Raw genomic sequence first — 18,612 nt, 5'->3', positions numbered from 1 at the left:
TTCCTCGTAGGTAGTTTCGCTTTTGCAATCAGGATACTGTTTTCAACCAGAGCTTTTTTTGCAGTAGAAGCTGGCATTTCATCAGCATCAGCTTGTCCTCAGTCGTCATCTCATCGCCCATTTTGCTTCGTCGGTAGCACATGAGACATTCGTACAACTGCCGTCACGGTGCTTGAAGGACAGGGGTCTGAAATGTGTTCCCGGACTGTCAAGGACGCACACGGACTACCAAGGCATAAAAACGGTTGTCTCCGGACCCTATACGGCTGTCCCTGGACCCAACGCGGCAGCTACACCGACCATCCCGGGTGGTGCTATCATCCCGGATAGCCACGGATCAACACCGCAGTTTTGAACTTCCCCAAACTGCCGTGTTTGCCTCCCGGAGCGCCAAGGACATTCCCGGACGTCCCAGGACCTACACGGATCGACACGCAGCTACACGGATCACATGCCGGATCATTCCGGATATAAACCGTGTTGATCCGGCATCTGTATGGGACTAGGGCTCATCCGCGATGCATGCCAATATATAATCTTGCTTTTGTTTGGTTCCCCAAAAGTGCGATAGCGATTTTATGTACTTCGTTCTACCCTCTTCTTTACGGTGTAAGAAGTTGAATGATTTATGGGCTTTTTAAACAAACTAATACATTTCTATAAATAAGCAAACATATTTTAAAAACGCATACATTAGTCTTCTTCAACTAATGACAACAAATGTGACCATCGATGCAGAGGTATCGTTGTAATGAGTGAGCCACATGCTTTTCAAATTACAATGTCAACAAGTAACATTCTCTGAGTTTTTGGTAAAAACATAAACTTTAAAACTAGTTCTTTATAATTATATTTACATGAACCAAACATTCAGCGGTTCACGTAAGCAATTAACAACAAAAACGTTCATACATAACATGTCTTCCAGATCACTGTTATTCATTTCTGAATTAAAGGTTCCTGCAAATGCATATGGCATCTAAAAACCAGCTGACGTTTTGTTAACAAAAATACACAAATAACACATAAATACATGTATTAAGACCGTTATCACTCTGTTATATAATTGTTACTCAGAAAGCGAACGGTGTCGTGGTAACCCAAATCGTAGTAATACAACAGCACGTCACGCGGTGGCGGGAAAACACACTGCCATGCGCGTTTCACGTTCTTCCGGTTCACGACAAACGCTTGGTTCGCCATACGCACTGTTAGCGATGATGCTGTCTGCTCGTTCGGGCAGATGTCCTGGTCGCCGCTGAACGGAGAGACCGTGATGGTGCGGCCGTCGGGGAAACCAACCAGATTGTTTTTGAAGCCGCCGTCTATGCAGTACTGCAAGAAATCGAATACAAAGGACACTCACTCTGGAAAAACGGGGCCTTGTGCAAGTGCTTAAAATATTGTACCAGATTAACGTATGCAGACCGAAAGGCTTATCAGGGACGACACTTACCGCCTTGTTGTTTAAAGTAAGCAGAAATCCTGTTTGGATGTACAAAGTTGCCCTTGATTAGCCTGTATCAACTGCACATGCTAACTCTTTCAGTGCGGGAACCGAATTTTGAAGGCCTTTGCAAACAGTTTGGATCCAGATGAGACGCCACAGAACGTGGCGTCTCATCTGGATCCAAACTGTTTGCTATTCTGATAGTATTTTTTTATTTGTTTTTTTCAAAGAAATGCTAATTGTAATAATTAAGCAGACGACATTTAAGCAGACGATAAATTTCCCAGCATGCAAAGGGCTAATCTGAGACAACACATTACGCATATGCATTAACAACATTTCAGTCTAGGCGGAAGGTGTCGTCCCAGATTTTCCTGTGCGAACTGCAAAGGCTAATATGGGAAAACACTTTCTGCACATTCACAAAAATGCTAAAAAGTACTGTAGACAAACGGAAAATATCGGGGCCGCCTATGGACTGTTAGTATCGGACAGACTTTGAGTTTAAAATAACGTGAACATCAAGATCTGTAAGATCTTAAATGTAAAGAAACATTTATCAAAATCCATTGGATCAGCCCACAGCTTCTATATCTGCATACAACAGGGGCGTGGAAACACTTGTCCTAGGCATACATGGTTCTCTCTGATCTTTTTAATCAAGCTTTACCTTTCCGTTCAATTTAGGCAAGATGAATCCGACATATCCGGGAATAAAACAGCTGCATATAAGGCTCTGAAACGAAAAGTAAAAAGGCATTGTTTAAAGAAACTATAATTAACTATCCTCAGTGTTTGAGGGCGTTGCCATGCATGCATGCGAAAATGACCATTCGGGGTCTTTAATGCGTTTTCCGGTATAACCAATGTAAGACACATTTGTATGAATTAGAACGTTCTAACTTCTTTAATCGGTGCGGAAACATTTTATTTAAACTATTTGTTTAAATTGTGTTTTGTCGTTTGTAAATGAGTCCCGTTCTGGTAAAACTGGACTAAATGCATGTGCTTAAAGTGTCGTCCGCACAGGCTAACCCAGGATGACACTTTCCGCCTAAACTGTATTTTCACTACAAAGTGTCGTCCTTTAAGGACAAATATTGAAAACCGAAAAGTAACGTTCATGATTAACCTGTGCGGACTGCACAGGCTAATCTGGAGCAACTCTGTACGTATATGCATTAAGCCCAGTTCTTTTTCCGATTCGCGGCTCATTCATATGAATCAGTACTACTCACTTAATAATCTGGATACATTTCATTAAAAATATTTGGTTTTGTTTTCATTTTTGTAAATATGAAAAGAACAACATTAGTATGTCAATCAGAACGATAACATCAGTAACCATATTACGAATGAGTGAGCTAGATGGCAACATACAGAGCCTGCTCTTTGAAACAGGGGCAAAATGCATGTGCACAAAGTGTCGTCCCAGATAATCCTTTCCAGTCCGCACTGGCTAATCAGGAACGACACTTTCCACCTAGACCGGAAGTAAAGGGAACCCCTTTAAATGGAAAATAATTATACCATAAAAGCGGAAATAGCCGTCCCTGATAAGCTTGTGCAGACTGCACAGGCTAGTCTTTGACGACACTTTATGTACATGCATTAAGCCCGGTTTTACCAGAGTCAAGCTCAATTAAAGCAAAAAAGGTGCTAGACATACCTGAATTAGTTGATCGTTCGATGAAAAAGATGACACAATTCGGCTCTGAGGTAAACGAAACTTCTCAAGCAAACTCAACGAAACATGAAGTACTCCGTTTGCTTTTTGATATGCGTTTTCTGACACAATATCCTTCATAAATTCCTTGACTGGTTTCAACAAATGGAATGTGGGTGAAAACGTTCGTAAGTGCCGCTTCCGAACATCTTCTGCTAAATCCAGGGTAAACTGTTTACAGTCCTGCAATTGTGAGAACAAAAATGTACTGATAACATTTCATACTGAATTAGTAAGTAAAAGCATGTTCTTACAGATAAGTATTCCTTCGTTATAAAGAACCCGAAAAAATGCCCTTTCTGAATGGACAAAAAAATCCTAATAGAGTCCAAAAAATCCCAAAAGGATGGACTTTTGTGTCATTGTTTCCAATAGAGCAATATCTGCAGGTAAACAAATAAAATGAGCACAGAAACTGAACATTTCCACAAACAGTCTTGTAAAATATGTATATGGGTTTGTTCATAAGTCCCAAGTAATTAAATGACCGATTATTCCCAATCTGATGATTTCCTAATTTCATTTTTTTTTCTTCAAATTAGTGTTGTACCGGTACTTTTCCCAATAGGGCCAACAAATCTCATGTTTATAAAAATGAATATTGTGCATATAATTAATATACAGGCTATATACAATTCTTGCTACATCACATAATAGGCGATGGGCTAATGTAAATGTCATCTTAATATTGTTGCAATTAAAGAACGTTAACTGGCATTACATGTAACTAAAAAAATGGCGACATATCATAGTTTATTTTTTTACACAATCATGAAGTGAAAACGCCATGATTTTTCCCAATCCAAAGGGACCCAGTCCCATTCCCAAAATTGTGAAAAAACAACGCTGGATAATCATAAACGTCGTTAATGTAATATTGATCAGTAAATAATTGTCAAGAAGATAAACAAACAACATAAAAATGTAGCCAATTAAACATAAAAATGTATTGAGAGATGTTTGCAATTAAGAGTTGAACTATTAAATAATTTTTTTAGTAATCACTTACGTCGACCCGGTGTGGTTCGCACACAAGAATGGCGGCTGTCAGCGCACCACCGGATGCCCCGCCTACTTTCTCTATGCCAGCCACAAATTTTGGAGCTTTTGTGAGAAGTGCTTTCAGAGATCCAATCTGGTATATACTTAGAAATCCGCTTCCACAAAAGGAAATGTTCATCGTTTATGATCTGAAAAAAAATGGTAGGCTAATAACTATGCTACTATCATTTTATTCAGATATTGATCGTATAGTGTATTATTCGAATTACAGTAAAAACGTAAACTTTAATAACTTGATTGTTAACAAATCCCGGAATACCATACTTCAAATTTATTTCAGCGGTCACAAATCCCGGTATACATCGGCATATTTAACTCCGCATTTTTGTTTGACATTGTAAATACTATCCTTCGCTATAATATATTTTGCAAGGCAAAGTTTATACAAAAATGATTCATGAACGCAATGAACATCGATCGCAAATAACTAAATGAACCAAATTAAACAAAATTTAAAATTATGATTAATATATTTTCTTTTTTTTCCCAAAAATACCGGCATACCTACTTTGACCGGAGCAACAGAGATCCAAGGATAGTGCATTCTATACATAGATGGTGACGTCACTACGTTATTGTCACCTCTATACTTAGACGCATCACGCACCTCCATTTGGAGGCATTTATGACTACGACACAAAGAAGTCCGCGTATGAATGAAGAATTTGCTTTATAAGTAAACATTCATGTTATGATTTAAAAGTTAAGTTTTATTTTGTTCAGTCTTACGGTCTTATGTTAGTATCACTTATAATTTTCGTTAGTTTTCAACGATTTCGCTCTTTATTCATTTTTTTAAAACAGTACTTTCACTTTCGGTTGTATAACAACATGTATCCTTTATTGACGAAAGTTTGCAATGAAATAGCGTTTTCAAAACCGCTTAAAAAGTTTTAGAAGATGTGTCTGATGCATGTTTTGAAAAGACACAATGTCATACCTATATTGCCGACTAGTATGGGAACAATTTGATATTTCAAGTGGCTCCATTTGCATTGCAAGAGAAGTTCAAATTGACTTGTTCAGTTTGTTAAATTTTGACACCCTTATTATATATTTTTTTATAAGTGCCTGATAGATTTCTTTCTTTAAATAATTGAAATCATTGAAAAATTTAGTAAAAGCGCCGCATTGATGTTCTATGATGGTCATTTTTAGTGGAATAGTATGTTACAATAAAACAATTATAACTATTGTATTAATGAATTTCGATTAGGTGTCATTTTTAAATGGGTTAGTAATTCATTATATGAGATTGGCACATTATATAGTTGAAAAATAAATAACACTTTAATGATTTACGATAGTGAAATAAAGTAGCATAGAATATGTTGCAGGTCATAAAATGTAAAACTGAAGTTCAAACTCAGAAGAAGCTTTACAAATATTTTACACTGACAACACTGTTGTTTTTCCAAAAAAAAAATCCTTCCTGCCCTAGTTTTTTGGGGAAAATTTAAATATTATAAATATCATTGAGTTAAATTATTCAAATATCAATATGTTTTGATTACATTAGCTTATTATAGTATTATTTTATTAATAATGAAATACTTTGCAAGGAAAGTCCAATTCTGTTTTAATTAGTATTAATTATCTGCTAGTAAAATTGAAAATATCAGTGACATCCAATAATTGGATTATATGCGTGTGAATGCATATGTTTTTTTGACAGTTACATAGTACCCTATTTAATTGTTTAACAACAAATAACTATAGTTCCACAACCCAGCCCAAGTTTACACAAACTGAATTAATTCATCAATTGATCCTATTTAATTATATTAAAAACAACATGTGTAAGATTTTGAGAATATCCCATGTATTCCTCTAGAATTCCTTTAGTTCACCCAGGGTTGGCACCAATCGACCGCCCCCGGTTTTAACCGGCGGTTTTTACCGGTTAAAACCGCCCCGGTCAATACTCCCAAATTTGTCATTACTGGTCAATACTGGTCGATTGAACTTTACCCCCAATTTTGATTAATATTCCATGCTTAATTAACAATATTGATAATATAAATTAAACAGACATGTTGCCAATAATGTCTTAAGCTATTAATACCCACTATTTTATACCTGTTCATGCAAATAAGTCAAAGTTGGTCAACTGGATTTTTCTGGTTGATTGAATTTTTTTTCAATTCTAATGAATCATGAATGCTCAGAAAATTCTGTGCTTGATTCAACACGAACCTGTCAAATACTGTGTATTAGATGTTCCTCATGCCCCACTGTCCCCAGTCTTCTCCCAGTCTTCTCCCAGTCTTCTCCCAGTCTTCTCACCTATACAGGTTAGGGCATCCAAAACTGATAAAAGGGCCTTAAATGGCACCTTCTTGACACAACCCTTACTTGTCATGTATTCTTGTCTGGATTTCTTTAAGTACTTTTTAAACAAAATAGTGAAAAAATATTTTATTTTCCATTGATATAAAAATAAAAATAAAACATAATTAGAAATAATTATTAAAAGAAAGTAGAGTAGACCCACAATTGGTAAACATTATTTGTTGGCAAAATCAAGAACTTTGATTGCTTATTCATTTGAAGACCAATTGAACTTTAAAATATGAAAACTCTCTTAATACAGAAAGGAGACAAGTTAGAAGTAACTATTAAATTAATAGCAAGTTATCTCCTTTTGTGTGAGTGAAATGAAATAGCCTAAGGGCAGATTTGCTTCATTGTCACTTTCAGAGACATAACACATGCATATTATTACCAATTAAGGCTTTCGGGCCAGATTTATGACCCTAGAAACCACACTAGTTCTGTTTGTCATTCTGCCTATCAAATAGATATATCAATAGATCAGTGAAATGATTTATTATGGTTGTTTTTAGGGAAGCCTCAAACAAATTTTACCAATTAAATAGATCTAATTAGAATTATTTTCATAAGTACCTGAACTTTTTCTTTCATTTATTGAGATCCTTGAAAAATTGAGTAAAAACACAGCTTTGATGTTCTTTGATGGTCATTTAAAGTGGAATAGTTGTGATTTTTAATGAAGAATAATAACTATATCCAAGTTTTAACTGAAACACAAATTATTTTGACTAAATAAATATCATATTGGGATATTTATTTTGAGACAAGTAAATAAAATTGTTATGTAACATTTAAATTATAATGTCCCAATACAGCTAGTATGAACATTTTACATTGATTTGTAGTAATCAGGTGTTACCTCTCAAAAATATTCTTTAAAAATCAAAGGAAACTCATCGATGAAAATATTTTCAAAACCAGGCAAATAATAGGAAAGTTATGTTTTCACTAATATTAAGTAACAACACACACCTACCATTGAACAATATATCAGGCACTTATGGTGCAATATACAAGCGTTAATTGGATTAGCAAGTGTATATAACAAGATAAGAGCTATTGTATAAAGGTGCAATATACAGGCCCATTAATCAGCATTGATGAGATTAGGTGACATCTTTGAAAGGGGATAGTCATTCATAAGATGAGATTAGCACATTATCATACAAAAACATTTTTATATAGTTTATCACTGTTTTAATTATTATTAATAAATTGCTTTGAATTTACCTTTTTTTAATTCATAAAGTTATTAATTTTTCCTTAAATTCCACAAATTCATTTAATAAAAACGGGTAATTGTGTTTTGTGTTTCTTATATCAATAAGTTTTTATTACATTTGCTAATAAATTATATTATTAATAATGTGCAAGGAAAGTTCAATTCTGTTTTAATTAGTCTAAATGAGTTATAAGTAAAAAATAAAACATCAGTGACGTCCAATAATTTGATAATCAACAAATGAATGCATGAAAAAAATGTTGACAGTTACAAAGTAAATATTTATTTATCATATTTAACTGTTACAAGGAAAACAGTTTCGAAATTAATTTAAATTTGATTTTACCATTTTTCAATTCACCAATTGACCATATTTAATTGGATAAAAAACAACAAACACTACAATTGCACAACCCTGCCCAGGTTCACTCAAACTGAAATAAGGTGTTAATTGTGTATTCAAAACGGATCTTGATTACACATTATTCTTGGTTGCATTTGTGTTGAGCAACATGTATAAGATACTCAGTAAGATTTTGAGGATATTCCATGTATTCCACTAGTACACCAACATGCACTTACTAATGATTTACATGCAATCATTACACAGTTAAACCCTCCAAAAAACAATTCTGAAACCAAAAAACCATACAAGCTGCTTCATAGATATTAAAAGTTAATTAAAGACTTCATAAACAAAATAATAATTTTGATAATAAACAAAGATTATACTTCAACCAAACAATTATAAATTTATTGGGGAGGGGGGGGAACATCTGCACTAAAACTAAAATGGGGGGGAAACGTCTGGGGAGGAAACGTCTTTGGGGGGAAACGTCTTGGGGAGGAAATGTCTTGGGGGGGTAAATGACCGGAAACCATTCCCAAAATGGTGAAAAAAAACACTGGCATATATGTTAAATGGAAAACGTACAATATTATGTCAAGAAAAATAAAGCTGTAAAAATCTCACCTGCTTGTCTTTGATGTTGCAATTAGCACATTCAGCATTTTCAGTATCTACTAAATAAATATATGAAAGTGCCAAATGTCCAAGATACCATGACGTCTTCCTCAAAATGTTAGATCCTTCGAACTCCATTTTATTTTATCCCTGACTAATCCTCTCACACATTAGGCCTACATGTAAGATTCCTTGTAATGTTCACAGCGTTTATTTTAATTCGTTTACGTTCTCAAATTTCAGCAGGTATTTAATTATAAATATTTATTTATGATTTAGATTTATTTACTATTTCGAAGATACAGTCTTGCAACATGTTTAGATAGTCTAAGTTACGTGTTTAGTGATTCTTACAAACAATAGACTGACATGAAAAGTGGCTCCTTTTGAAGCACAAACTGCATCCAACTATATATTACAGCTGGCCCGGTTTGATGGGGCCTGTTTTTGATAATAATTAATTACCATTTTTCATTTCCGTGTTTATTATGTTTACCAACGCCATGATGGAAAAAAGTCCGTTTCCCACAATGCTTAGCGCGCATTCACACAGGTCAGTAAAGACCGGTGTGACACAATGAAGGATAGTGTTCAAAACAAATCACGTGATTTAGTTTTAACGGTGCGCGTGAAAGTACTTAGCGTTTATGCTTTCATTATTTCATTAAATGTTTGTCCAATGCCTTGAAAGTTCTGAGCAAGTTTATTCACTGTTGGTTTAATATTTAATTTCCATTCAGGCAACGATTTCTAAATATTCTTTAATTAGACGTTAAACAAAGTGAATTTTATTTATCACGAAAACCTGCTTATGCTTATGTAAGTTCTTTGTTGAAAACTTGCATTGTGAGTGTTGTTTTAGCGAAGCACATATTTTAAATTGTATCACAATTTTAAAGCAGTATCACTAAAGATATGAGATTTTAAATACTCAAAAGTGCTAACTTTTTAACAGGAGAAATTTGATATCCGATGAATACACAACATAGAATGTAATAAGCCGGATATCATTTATATGAAAGTAGTTCTAATTTAACGTCGTATTTTTTCGTACGTTATCTTATTATATCACATAACCGACTAAAATGACAAGTATGCATTGCTCAGTGTTTCTTAAACAGGTTTTTGTAAACGATCTTTTGTAACTATAACTTGGGACTATTTTCTGTATCAATACGCAGTCTGACGGACACGCTGGTACTGTCTTAGAAATTTCGTTATTTTCACAAGTATCGAAAAATGTCTGGCTGGGACGCGTATTCCGAAAACATTAAAAGTTGCGGCTTTGTATGTGGTGGAATTTATGACTACGCTGGAAATCCTTGGACCCAGTTTTGTAGTGATGTAAGCACTTAGTGTAATGTGTAACGACTAGCGATTACTCACTTCCGTGTTTTACTTAACTTTGGGTAGATTTACTCACTTTCTGTTGCTGAGTGTTAGATTAAAAAAAGCAGAGCCCAAAAATCTGACTGTCAAAACTGACAGTGAATTAAACTGTTTGAATTTAATAAGTTGGACAATCTGTCAGACACAAATGTTGTTGTTTTTTTCAATTTCTAGTCCGACATTTGTCTGACAGTCTCAAAACTGAGATTTTGGGGAGTGTGAAAATCTTAATGTTTGTGTCATTCCTACCATATGTATGGTTTCCATATATCCCTAACACCAGAAACTATACACTGAACAAAGGTGCATTTTATTTTAAATAGTATAAGGTTCATTTAATAATTTATTGATTATTTGGAAATGTGGTAGGGAGTTTCCATTTGTTTCTTCTTATCTTTGTCAATTTTTCCTATAAAAAATATAAAAATAGTGTAAGTTTTATTGAAACTTTTCTGTGAAACAATAAGTTATTTTAGTTGTGTCTGGTCAACTTATACTCTAGTAAACCTGCGCTGAGGAAAATACTAGTACAGTGATAATAGTGGAATATCTATTTTGTTTATTACATAATGATGCCAACTGACATCATCGAAAATTGATTAATGTTTCTAGGATTCATAGTAATAATAGCCCTGTCCATATAAATATCTTCCTTTTTATATAATCTTTTTACACGTCAACATCAAACACATAATACAAGCACCTACTATCAATAATCAATTGTTATTTTGTTTACTTTAAGTGTAAACTTATTACTTTAGCTCATATCTGGTAGGACACTAAACACTCTTAAGATAATGTATGTTTACAAGTAACACACCCAAAAAAAACACCCTTTACATTTTCAGCCCAGTCTGCAATTTGATGGAAAATATGTTCCAAAAATCCTGAAGTTGTTGAAGGAAGGAGCCGGTTGTGGAGAGACAGTGTTTGCCAATGACCAGAAGCAGCAGGTTATTATCTGTGATGACAGCACCGGGACCTTAGCAGGGAAACATGGGAACAACTCGTCCCTTGTAGCGATGCGCTGTAAACAATGTGAGCACATTTCTACGAATTCTGTTTCAATGAATGACATAGGTCTACTCTAGTGGACCACGGAATGAAACTTATGAAAAAGATGTGTAGATTTATACATTAGGTTAAGAATTTCCCTGCATTTTTAACAAATTATAATATTGAAGCGCTTCATCAAGCTGATGCAATTTGTTTAAAAAAAATTTGTAAGTTACTTATAAATAAAATTACAAAAAAGTATTTATATCAAAATATTTTTTCTTGAGATTGTTAGAACACGTGTGAATCTCCAACCCTATTCAGATTGAGTGCGTAGAGAGTCAGAAGTAGAATAATATCAGTACTTTTACAGTGATAAATTAAGAATTACAACTTGCCATTTGTTTGTACAATTATTCCATAATTGATTTCATGTCAAAAAGTGTTACTTAAGTTATCATGTATTCAATTTTGGAACGAACTGGATAGTAAAGACAGTCGATTTAGGTCTCAGGGTGACTGGATTATGCAATAATCATCACTGCAGTAACAGTAGCTGAAGTAATGGTAACACAAATTTCTTTTTAAAAGCGGTGTTTTTAATTTGTTCCAGGTGTAATAATTGGTGTTGGTGGTGAACAATCTGAACCTAGAGCACTACTTGGCAAATTAGCAGGCATTGCTGAATATGTTTCCAACAGTGGATATTGATTGTAAGTTGTGTGGTTCTTGCACTTATTGTTGATTAATCCTTAACTCGTAAGTTGTTAATTCCTTGTTTGCATTTACTGCATGACATATTATTTGATTTTGTATATGCCCCTGAAAGGTGGCATATAGTGATCGCACTGTCTGTCCGTCTGTCCATCCATTTGTCCATCACAATTTGCGTTTAGGTTTAGAAAAATGCTCATAACTTTTATGTCATTTCAGATGTAACCTTCATATTTGGTATGAATGTGTATCTGGACAAGGCCTTTCCATGCGCACACAAATTTTGACCCCTGTGACCTTGACCTTGAACTTAGAGTCCGCGTTTAGGTTTCGAAATCTGCGCTTAGGTTTCGAAAATTGCTCATAACTTCTATCAAAGCGTTTTTCGGGGGCATGTGTCAGCCTATGGAGACAGCTCTTGTTTTAAATTCCTTAATGCTGACAGGGCTCAACATTAACCTAAAAACCAATTTGCCCTTCTTGGCAAGTACTTAGAAAATCTACTTGCCCTGAACGTAAAGCCACTTGCCAAAACATGAAATATCAAATCAACTTAACTGTAAACCTCATATTTTTTTAATAAAGATCAAAATGATACACCACAAAACCTGTTTTATTTTTGCACATTTAAGTTTTAACACAATGATTACAGCAATTAAAGTCTAAATGTCGATTTGTGCAAATGTTTGATTATTAATGAAATGATTAGTCATTCTCCTCCATTCTCTTCGTCAGCAAGCACAGATCTACTTTGCCTCTGTCCTCCAGACTTACAGTTACTTGTAAAGCCGAAGCTAAATTAACTAGACATTTCTCGTCTGCTAACAGTACTGTAAACAAAATGTGAACCGTAAAAAAATGTCTATTGACGTAAAGCAAAAGATTGTTGAAAATGTCGCAAAATCTGAAATATATATATATACAGAAGCTATTTGTTGTTGTTTTTATATGGTTATAAAATTTCAGTAGTTTTCTTCGTGACTGAAAACACCAACGATGTTATTTGTAATTGAATAGTAATAAAAAAGATAAACACAATAGCATTTGAAAGCAGACGTTTGGAATCCCAAGCCATTAACGGCGTTTCTAAAAAGAAATTTAGAAATTCATGCCCACCATGCGTCGTAAGTTGGGACTTCCGCAAACAACAATCGCTGAGGTAAATTCGTGCATTAGGCAAATCGTTCATGATTATTTGTACTATTTAACAATAGAAACGCACGTTTTTTATGCCCCCAGATCGAAAGATCGGGGGTATATTTTTTTTGGCCTGTCTGTCTGTCATTTATTCATTCATTGTGTGTGTCCCAAAACTTTAACATTGGTTAAAGTTTTGCAATAACTTTTGCATTATCGAAGATAGCAACTTGATATTTGGCAAACACGTGTATCTCATGGAGCTGCACATTTTGAGTGGTGAAAGGTAAAGGTAATCCTTCAAGGTCAAAGGTCAAATATATGGCTTCAAAGCGGCGCAATTGGGGGAATTGCGTTTATGACAAACACATCTCTTGTCTTTGTTCTTTTTTGCACTTGCCCAGGCGGAAAACTAGATTATAAATAACTTGCCCGGACCCAACTTTTACTTGCCAGGGGCAATCAGACAACTATTTAAAATGTTGAGATCTGGCTGACCAGGCAACTATTGTGTTTATATTATTGCATGTTGTATGTGACTAAATTGTGCAGTTTACACTTACGTACTCAATTACATGTATATATATATATATTGAAGCATCCATTCAGCATATATTTCATGAGGCATATATTCCATCCAACTTAAAAATAATTTGATAATATATCAAGTAATACCGAATGTTAGTTTTATAATCATGAAAAGCCTTTAAAAATATGTTTGTTGTGTCTGTATTTACACGAACACAGACATAAAAGAGTATCAAAACAGAGGGGATATATTTTGAAGGTTGGGACAAAAAGTTTGAAGGGATCCCACCTGCCATTTTGCTTCAGCTAAGTTCTAGTTTGTAAGGTGTAAGTAATAATATTTGACATGTGATTATGTCACCTTGCATTTCGACACAAGTTGTAACCATAGTTTATTGAATTGTTCTTTCCAGGTGTTTGCTGTTAGACAGTTTTCAAATACAACTTACATCATGTGTGACTACGCATAATTGAATCATCACAGACTGCCTGGGAATCGTTTGACAACATTGTGATAAATAAGGGGAGACAACTGGTCATCATTCATTTGGTTTAACCGAATACTAAATTTATGGCTGTATAAGTTTTTTTTTGTATTCTAGTACTTTGTTCTGGACTTGACTGGTCAGAATGATTTTCTAGACCAGGTTATTTGTTATTCACTCAATAATGTTTATTTATGTATTTTCATATGGGGTTTTAGCAAATCGTTTGTATCTTATTAACCTGAAAGGTAGCGTTTTACTTGTTTCTGATTATTTAACAATGTGACTAACAATCATGAGATTGAATGGAGAATGAGCGAATATTTTAAATTTTGTCAAAACATCAGATGATTGCAACTTATCTCATGAATGTATGTATATTTTTTACTTTTCTAATATCCTTTGATTGTTAGAATATTCCGTTGTCAACACACAACTTAACTTAGACGGTCAGAATCTCTATTAATTGGATTTATCATCGATTAACATTAAATTGGTATTCAAGTGAATGAAAAATACATTTGAAAAGAGATACACAAAAACCATAGCCATAAAAATCAATGTATTGTAGATCTGATGAAAACGTTATTCTTTCAACTACTGCTTTCATTAATTTTTTTTAGTAAGGCACTTTACCAACACACTTATTTTAATGTTTCAAAAATGTTTGCTTTCTATTTTCTGTCAAAAGAGCTATAGCACAAACCACAGGTTGTGATATTATTTTGCATTTTACTTCATTGTATTACGCAAAAAGTGATACAAGGAGTATTACTATGTTTGCTCCCTTTAAAGTTTGATTTACCATAGGAAATATTAAACAACAGTTACTTTGCTTCAGACTTGTTTCAACCTGTGATAAAACCCTTAGTAATACTATGAAAAAAAAAAGATATGTTTTACATACAGTGTGGTCATTATGAGTTATTTTTCAAGATACATTAAGGAAAGTTTTTAACAATTCACATGATTTCTTCTAAACACATATTTTACATGTGCCATTTCGCCTTTACTAGTCAGACACTTGACCTTTTTTAAAGCTTCATCATTAATTACATGTTAAAACAGTGTACTTATTCAACACATATATTATGTGTGTCATGTATTACTAGTCAGACGTTATACAATATTTAACTTAAGCTTCAGCATTAATTACATGTGAATATACATGCATGTAATGTTAAAACTTGTTGAATTTTTATTACGACAATATTTTTGAGGTACGATAATTTATTAGCTGATGTCATTAGTCATTATATATATTATTGAAAAAAGTCTTCACAGTATTCAGTAAAAGTAAATATACACTTCTTTTTAGATACCTATGTATTTCCTTTAAAACTGTGTCTTGTGTAAACTAATTTAAACTGACTTATGTAGGGTTTTGTATTGGATAAGACATATTTTATACCAATAACCATTAATACTTTCATGGCGCACAATATATTCAGTCACGAACACCCCGTAGGTTTAGTATTGCTTCTAGGTAAATAGCTAGAATATGAACTTAGGTTGCCTACACATTTGTGATATTTCTAATTGTTTGTAATCATTTCATTGTATACATGCTATGCTTATGGTCGACTTGAAATAACTCTTTGCATTATTTTATTTGATGTTTGCATAAAGTGCTAGGTATTTTGTTAACTGTGATTGTATTTAAAGAAAGTGCTGAATAATTGATAAATTAATGTGTATTTGAAATCCTTGTTTGGAAACACTGATCAAGTGAAAATATTATTATTTATGGTAAAATGTTAAATTAACAATTGGGTTGAATCGCATTTTTGGTAAAAAAAAAACATTCTACTTGCGCATACGTAATTTTGTAAAAATGTCCCCTATAAACCAACATTTCTTAGTTCTTTCATAGTGAAAATTGTCATTTGCACAGTTTTCATGGCCAGATAATGTTGTGTTTGTTTTTTCATGCAGTTGTGATTGAACTGTCAGTATTTTAAAAATTGTTAGTGGAGATTAACCCTCTCTTCATGACCTCCCTGTGACCTTTTGAAAGTCGGGCTTGATCTTGTTTAGTCATTGAAAGCCACACTAGAACATCAGCTGATGGCCTGGTCTGGCTGTGGAGTTACCCTGTTTATTTGTTAGCCTCATTTTTGCCATGCATATTGTTTTACTCACAACAAAATGATTGTCTTTAATTATACTAAGAATTCCAATTCAAGTTGAAAAATGACTAGCTTTGTTCTGGGAAAACTGGGCTTAATGCATGTGCATAAAGTGTCGTCCCAGATTAGCCAGTGCAATACTCCCAGGCGAATCAGGGACATCAATTTCAGCCTAGACTAGTTTAGAAGAGACTTTTCTTTAATTGAAAAATTCCATAAAAGTTGAAAATGTCTCGGTTGATAAGCCTTCTCACACTGCAAACACTAATCTGGGATCAAAATTAATGCACATGAATGAAACTCAGTTATCCCAGTACATGTACTTGGCTGAAATGATCACCTGTATGTTCAGTCTTTTCCAACCACAGGCTTTTTTTGAAGCCAAAGTTTAGATGTTGTTAAACTCCAGTTGATCACTTCATTATAGAAGTGGAATTTGTGATGATAAAAGTTGTTTGTTATATTGCTATCTCACAGGAAAGTTGTTAAGAAATGTTGATTTATTTAAGTCAAGATGCCTTACATCTATTTGTATGGGCTTTAAGGACAGAAGATCTTGTGTCACAATATAAACTTTTTAACAATGGTTTGTACTACACCGTAAATTTACCAGTTTGAACTCATTCCATGTTTAAGTCAAATAAACTTCAGTAGCAGACATCTTGTTGTTACTCTTTCTTTTAGAGAATATGGGTGTTAATCTGTACCGGTATACTTTATAAATACAATGTAGTGATCTGCTGCTGTCAACCATTAACAATGTTTACGAATTGCTGTCTTCATCTTTGTGTTGATTGTACCTTTTTATGCCCCCGGATCGAATGATCAGGGTATATTGTTTTTTGCCTGTCATTCTGTCTCTAAACTTTAACCTTGTTCGTAACTTTTGCAATAATTTGAAGATAGCAACTTGATATTTGGCATGCATGTGCATCTCATGGAGCTGCACATTTTGAGTGGTGAAAGGTCAAGGTCATCCTTCAAGGTCAAAGGTTTAATATATGGCTTCAAAGCGGTGCAGTACGGGGCATTGTGTTTCTGACAAACACATCTCTTGTTCTTTACGTCTGTGTCATGGATTGCAAATAAATCTGAATCTGTTGGTCAGCACTTATAATGCTAGTAGTACTATTAAAACATTTCCTCCATGCCTTACATCTCCATGGTCCCAATATCAGGTGAAGGTTTCACTTGCAAGTCAACTCAATCATAACCTCAATACTAATGGGTTAAACGTCAATACTAAGGGGGTTGTACCTTAATACTAAGGTGTTAAACCTCAATACTAAGGTGTTAAACCTCAATACCAAGGTGTTAAACCTCAATACTAAAGGATTAAATTTCAATATGATTGGGTTAAACCACGATACTATACAAAGCGGTTAAACCTCAATACTAAAGGGTTAAACCCCAATACAAAGGGGTTAAACCTCAATACAAAGGGGTTGAACCTCAATACTATACAAAGGGGTTAAACCTCAATACTAAGGGGTTAAACCTCAATACAAAGGGGTTAAACCTCAATACAAAGGGGTTGAACCTCGATACTATACAAAGCGGTTAAACCTCAATACTAAGGGGTTAAACCTCAATACAAAGGGGTTAAACCTCAATACAAAGGGGTTGAACCTCAATACTATACAAAGGGGTTAAACCTAAATACTAAGGTGTTAACCCTTGATTCCAAGGGGTTAAACCTCGATACTAAAGGGTTAAACCTCAATACTCGGGGGGGGGGGGGGGGGGGGGGGGGTTAAACCTCAATACTCAAATGTTAAACATCAATACTAAGGGGTTAAACCTAAATACTTAGTGGTTAAACCTCAATACAGTATTACTTAGGGGTCAAACATCAATACAAATGGGTCAAACCTAAAGACAAAGTGGTTAAACCCAAATACAAAGGGGTTAAACCTATATACTTTTGGGGATAAACCTAAATACTAAGGAGTTAAACCTTAAAACTGAGGAAGTAAGGCTATTATTCCATCTGTCCGTATCCGCAAAAATTTAGAACAAGTTGAAATGCTCTGCGCTTATTCCATTCATCCGCATGAGCAGTGGGCGTCCGCAAAAGAACGCTCTAGTGAGCATTCTAATGTGGATACGGACAAGATACGGACGGTATTAAGCATGATGTGGGGGCTGTCATCTCACAAATCAACTGAAAAACTAATCGAATTTGTGAAAAATTACCCGGAATTACACAACCAATTCAGTTTCGCATATCGGGACTCTGATTTCACTTCAAATGTTTGGAAAAGCATAGCAAAGACACTAGAAGAAGATGTTTCAGGTATTTACCATTTGTATTCTTTTACAGACAGAATGATGATTTGTACCTTATATCTACTTAAATTCACGCTTGTCCTTCATAATAATCATTTCAATTAAAATTGTCAGTTTTATCCATTTAACAAAAGAAAGATACGTTGCACGTATGCAGATAAATGGAATATAGCGTCCGTATTATGAT

General features: G+C 34.2%; 1 protein-coding gene and 1 long non-coding RNA gene across 4 annotated transcripts; one reads left to right on the top strand and one right to left on the bottom strand.

The window, feature by feature from the left end:
- Positions 1-735: 735 nt before the first annotated feature.
- Positions 736-9,732, bottom strand: LOC127834230 (patatin-like phospholipase domain-containing protein 4). Of its 3 annotated transcripts, XM_052359899.1 has the most exons (6): positions 9,349-9,615; positions 4,747-4,779; positions 4,186-4,366; positions 3,120-3,359; positions 2,121-2,186; positions 736-1,335 (listed from the first exon to the last, which is right to left on the bottom strand). In XM_052359899.1, exons 3-6 carry the CDS (start codon positions 4,354-4,356, stop codon positions 1,051-1,053), a joined length of 762 nt encoding a protein of 253 aa, XP_052215859.1. In that variant the 5' UTR covers positions 4,357-4,366; positions 4,747-4,779; positions 9,349-9,615; the 3' UTR covers positions 736-1,050. The 3 variants fall into 3 exon arrangements, with proteins under 3 accessions (XP_052215859.1, XP_052215861.1, XP_052215860.1); XM_052359901.1 differs by lacking the exons at positions 4,747-4,779; positions 9,349-9,615 and adding an exon at positions 9,704-9,732; XM_052359900.1 differs by lacking the exon at positions 9,349-9,615 and having other exon boundaries at positions 4,743-4,779.
- Positions 9,733-9,916: 184 nt separating this feature from the next.
- On the top strand, positions 9,917-16,794 carry LOC127834231 (uncharacterized). The gene is made up of 4 exons (XR_008027839.1): positions 9,917-10,102; positions 10,996-11,185; positions 11,757-11,856; positions 13,936-16,794. It is a non-coding gene; the product is annotated as an uncharacterized LOC127834231 (long non-coding RNA).
- The last annotated feature ends 1,818 nt before the right edge of the window (positions 16,795-18,612 follow it).

The sequence above is a fragment of the Dreissena polymorpha genome, chromosome 6, assembly GCF_020536995.1.
Source record: "Dreissena polymorpha isolate Duluth1 chromosome 6, UMN_Dpol_1.0, whole genome shotgun sequence".
In the NCBI taxonomy this organism is placed as follows: Eukaryota; Metazoa; Mollusca; class Bivalvia; order Myida; family Dreissenidae; genus Dreissena; species Dreissena polymorpha.
Note: the sequence above shows the minus strand (reverse complement) of the source record. Positions and strands in the feature narration are given on the sequence as shown.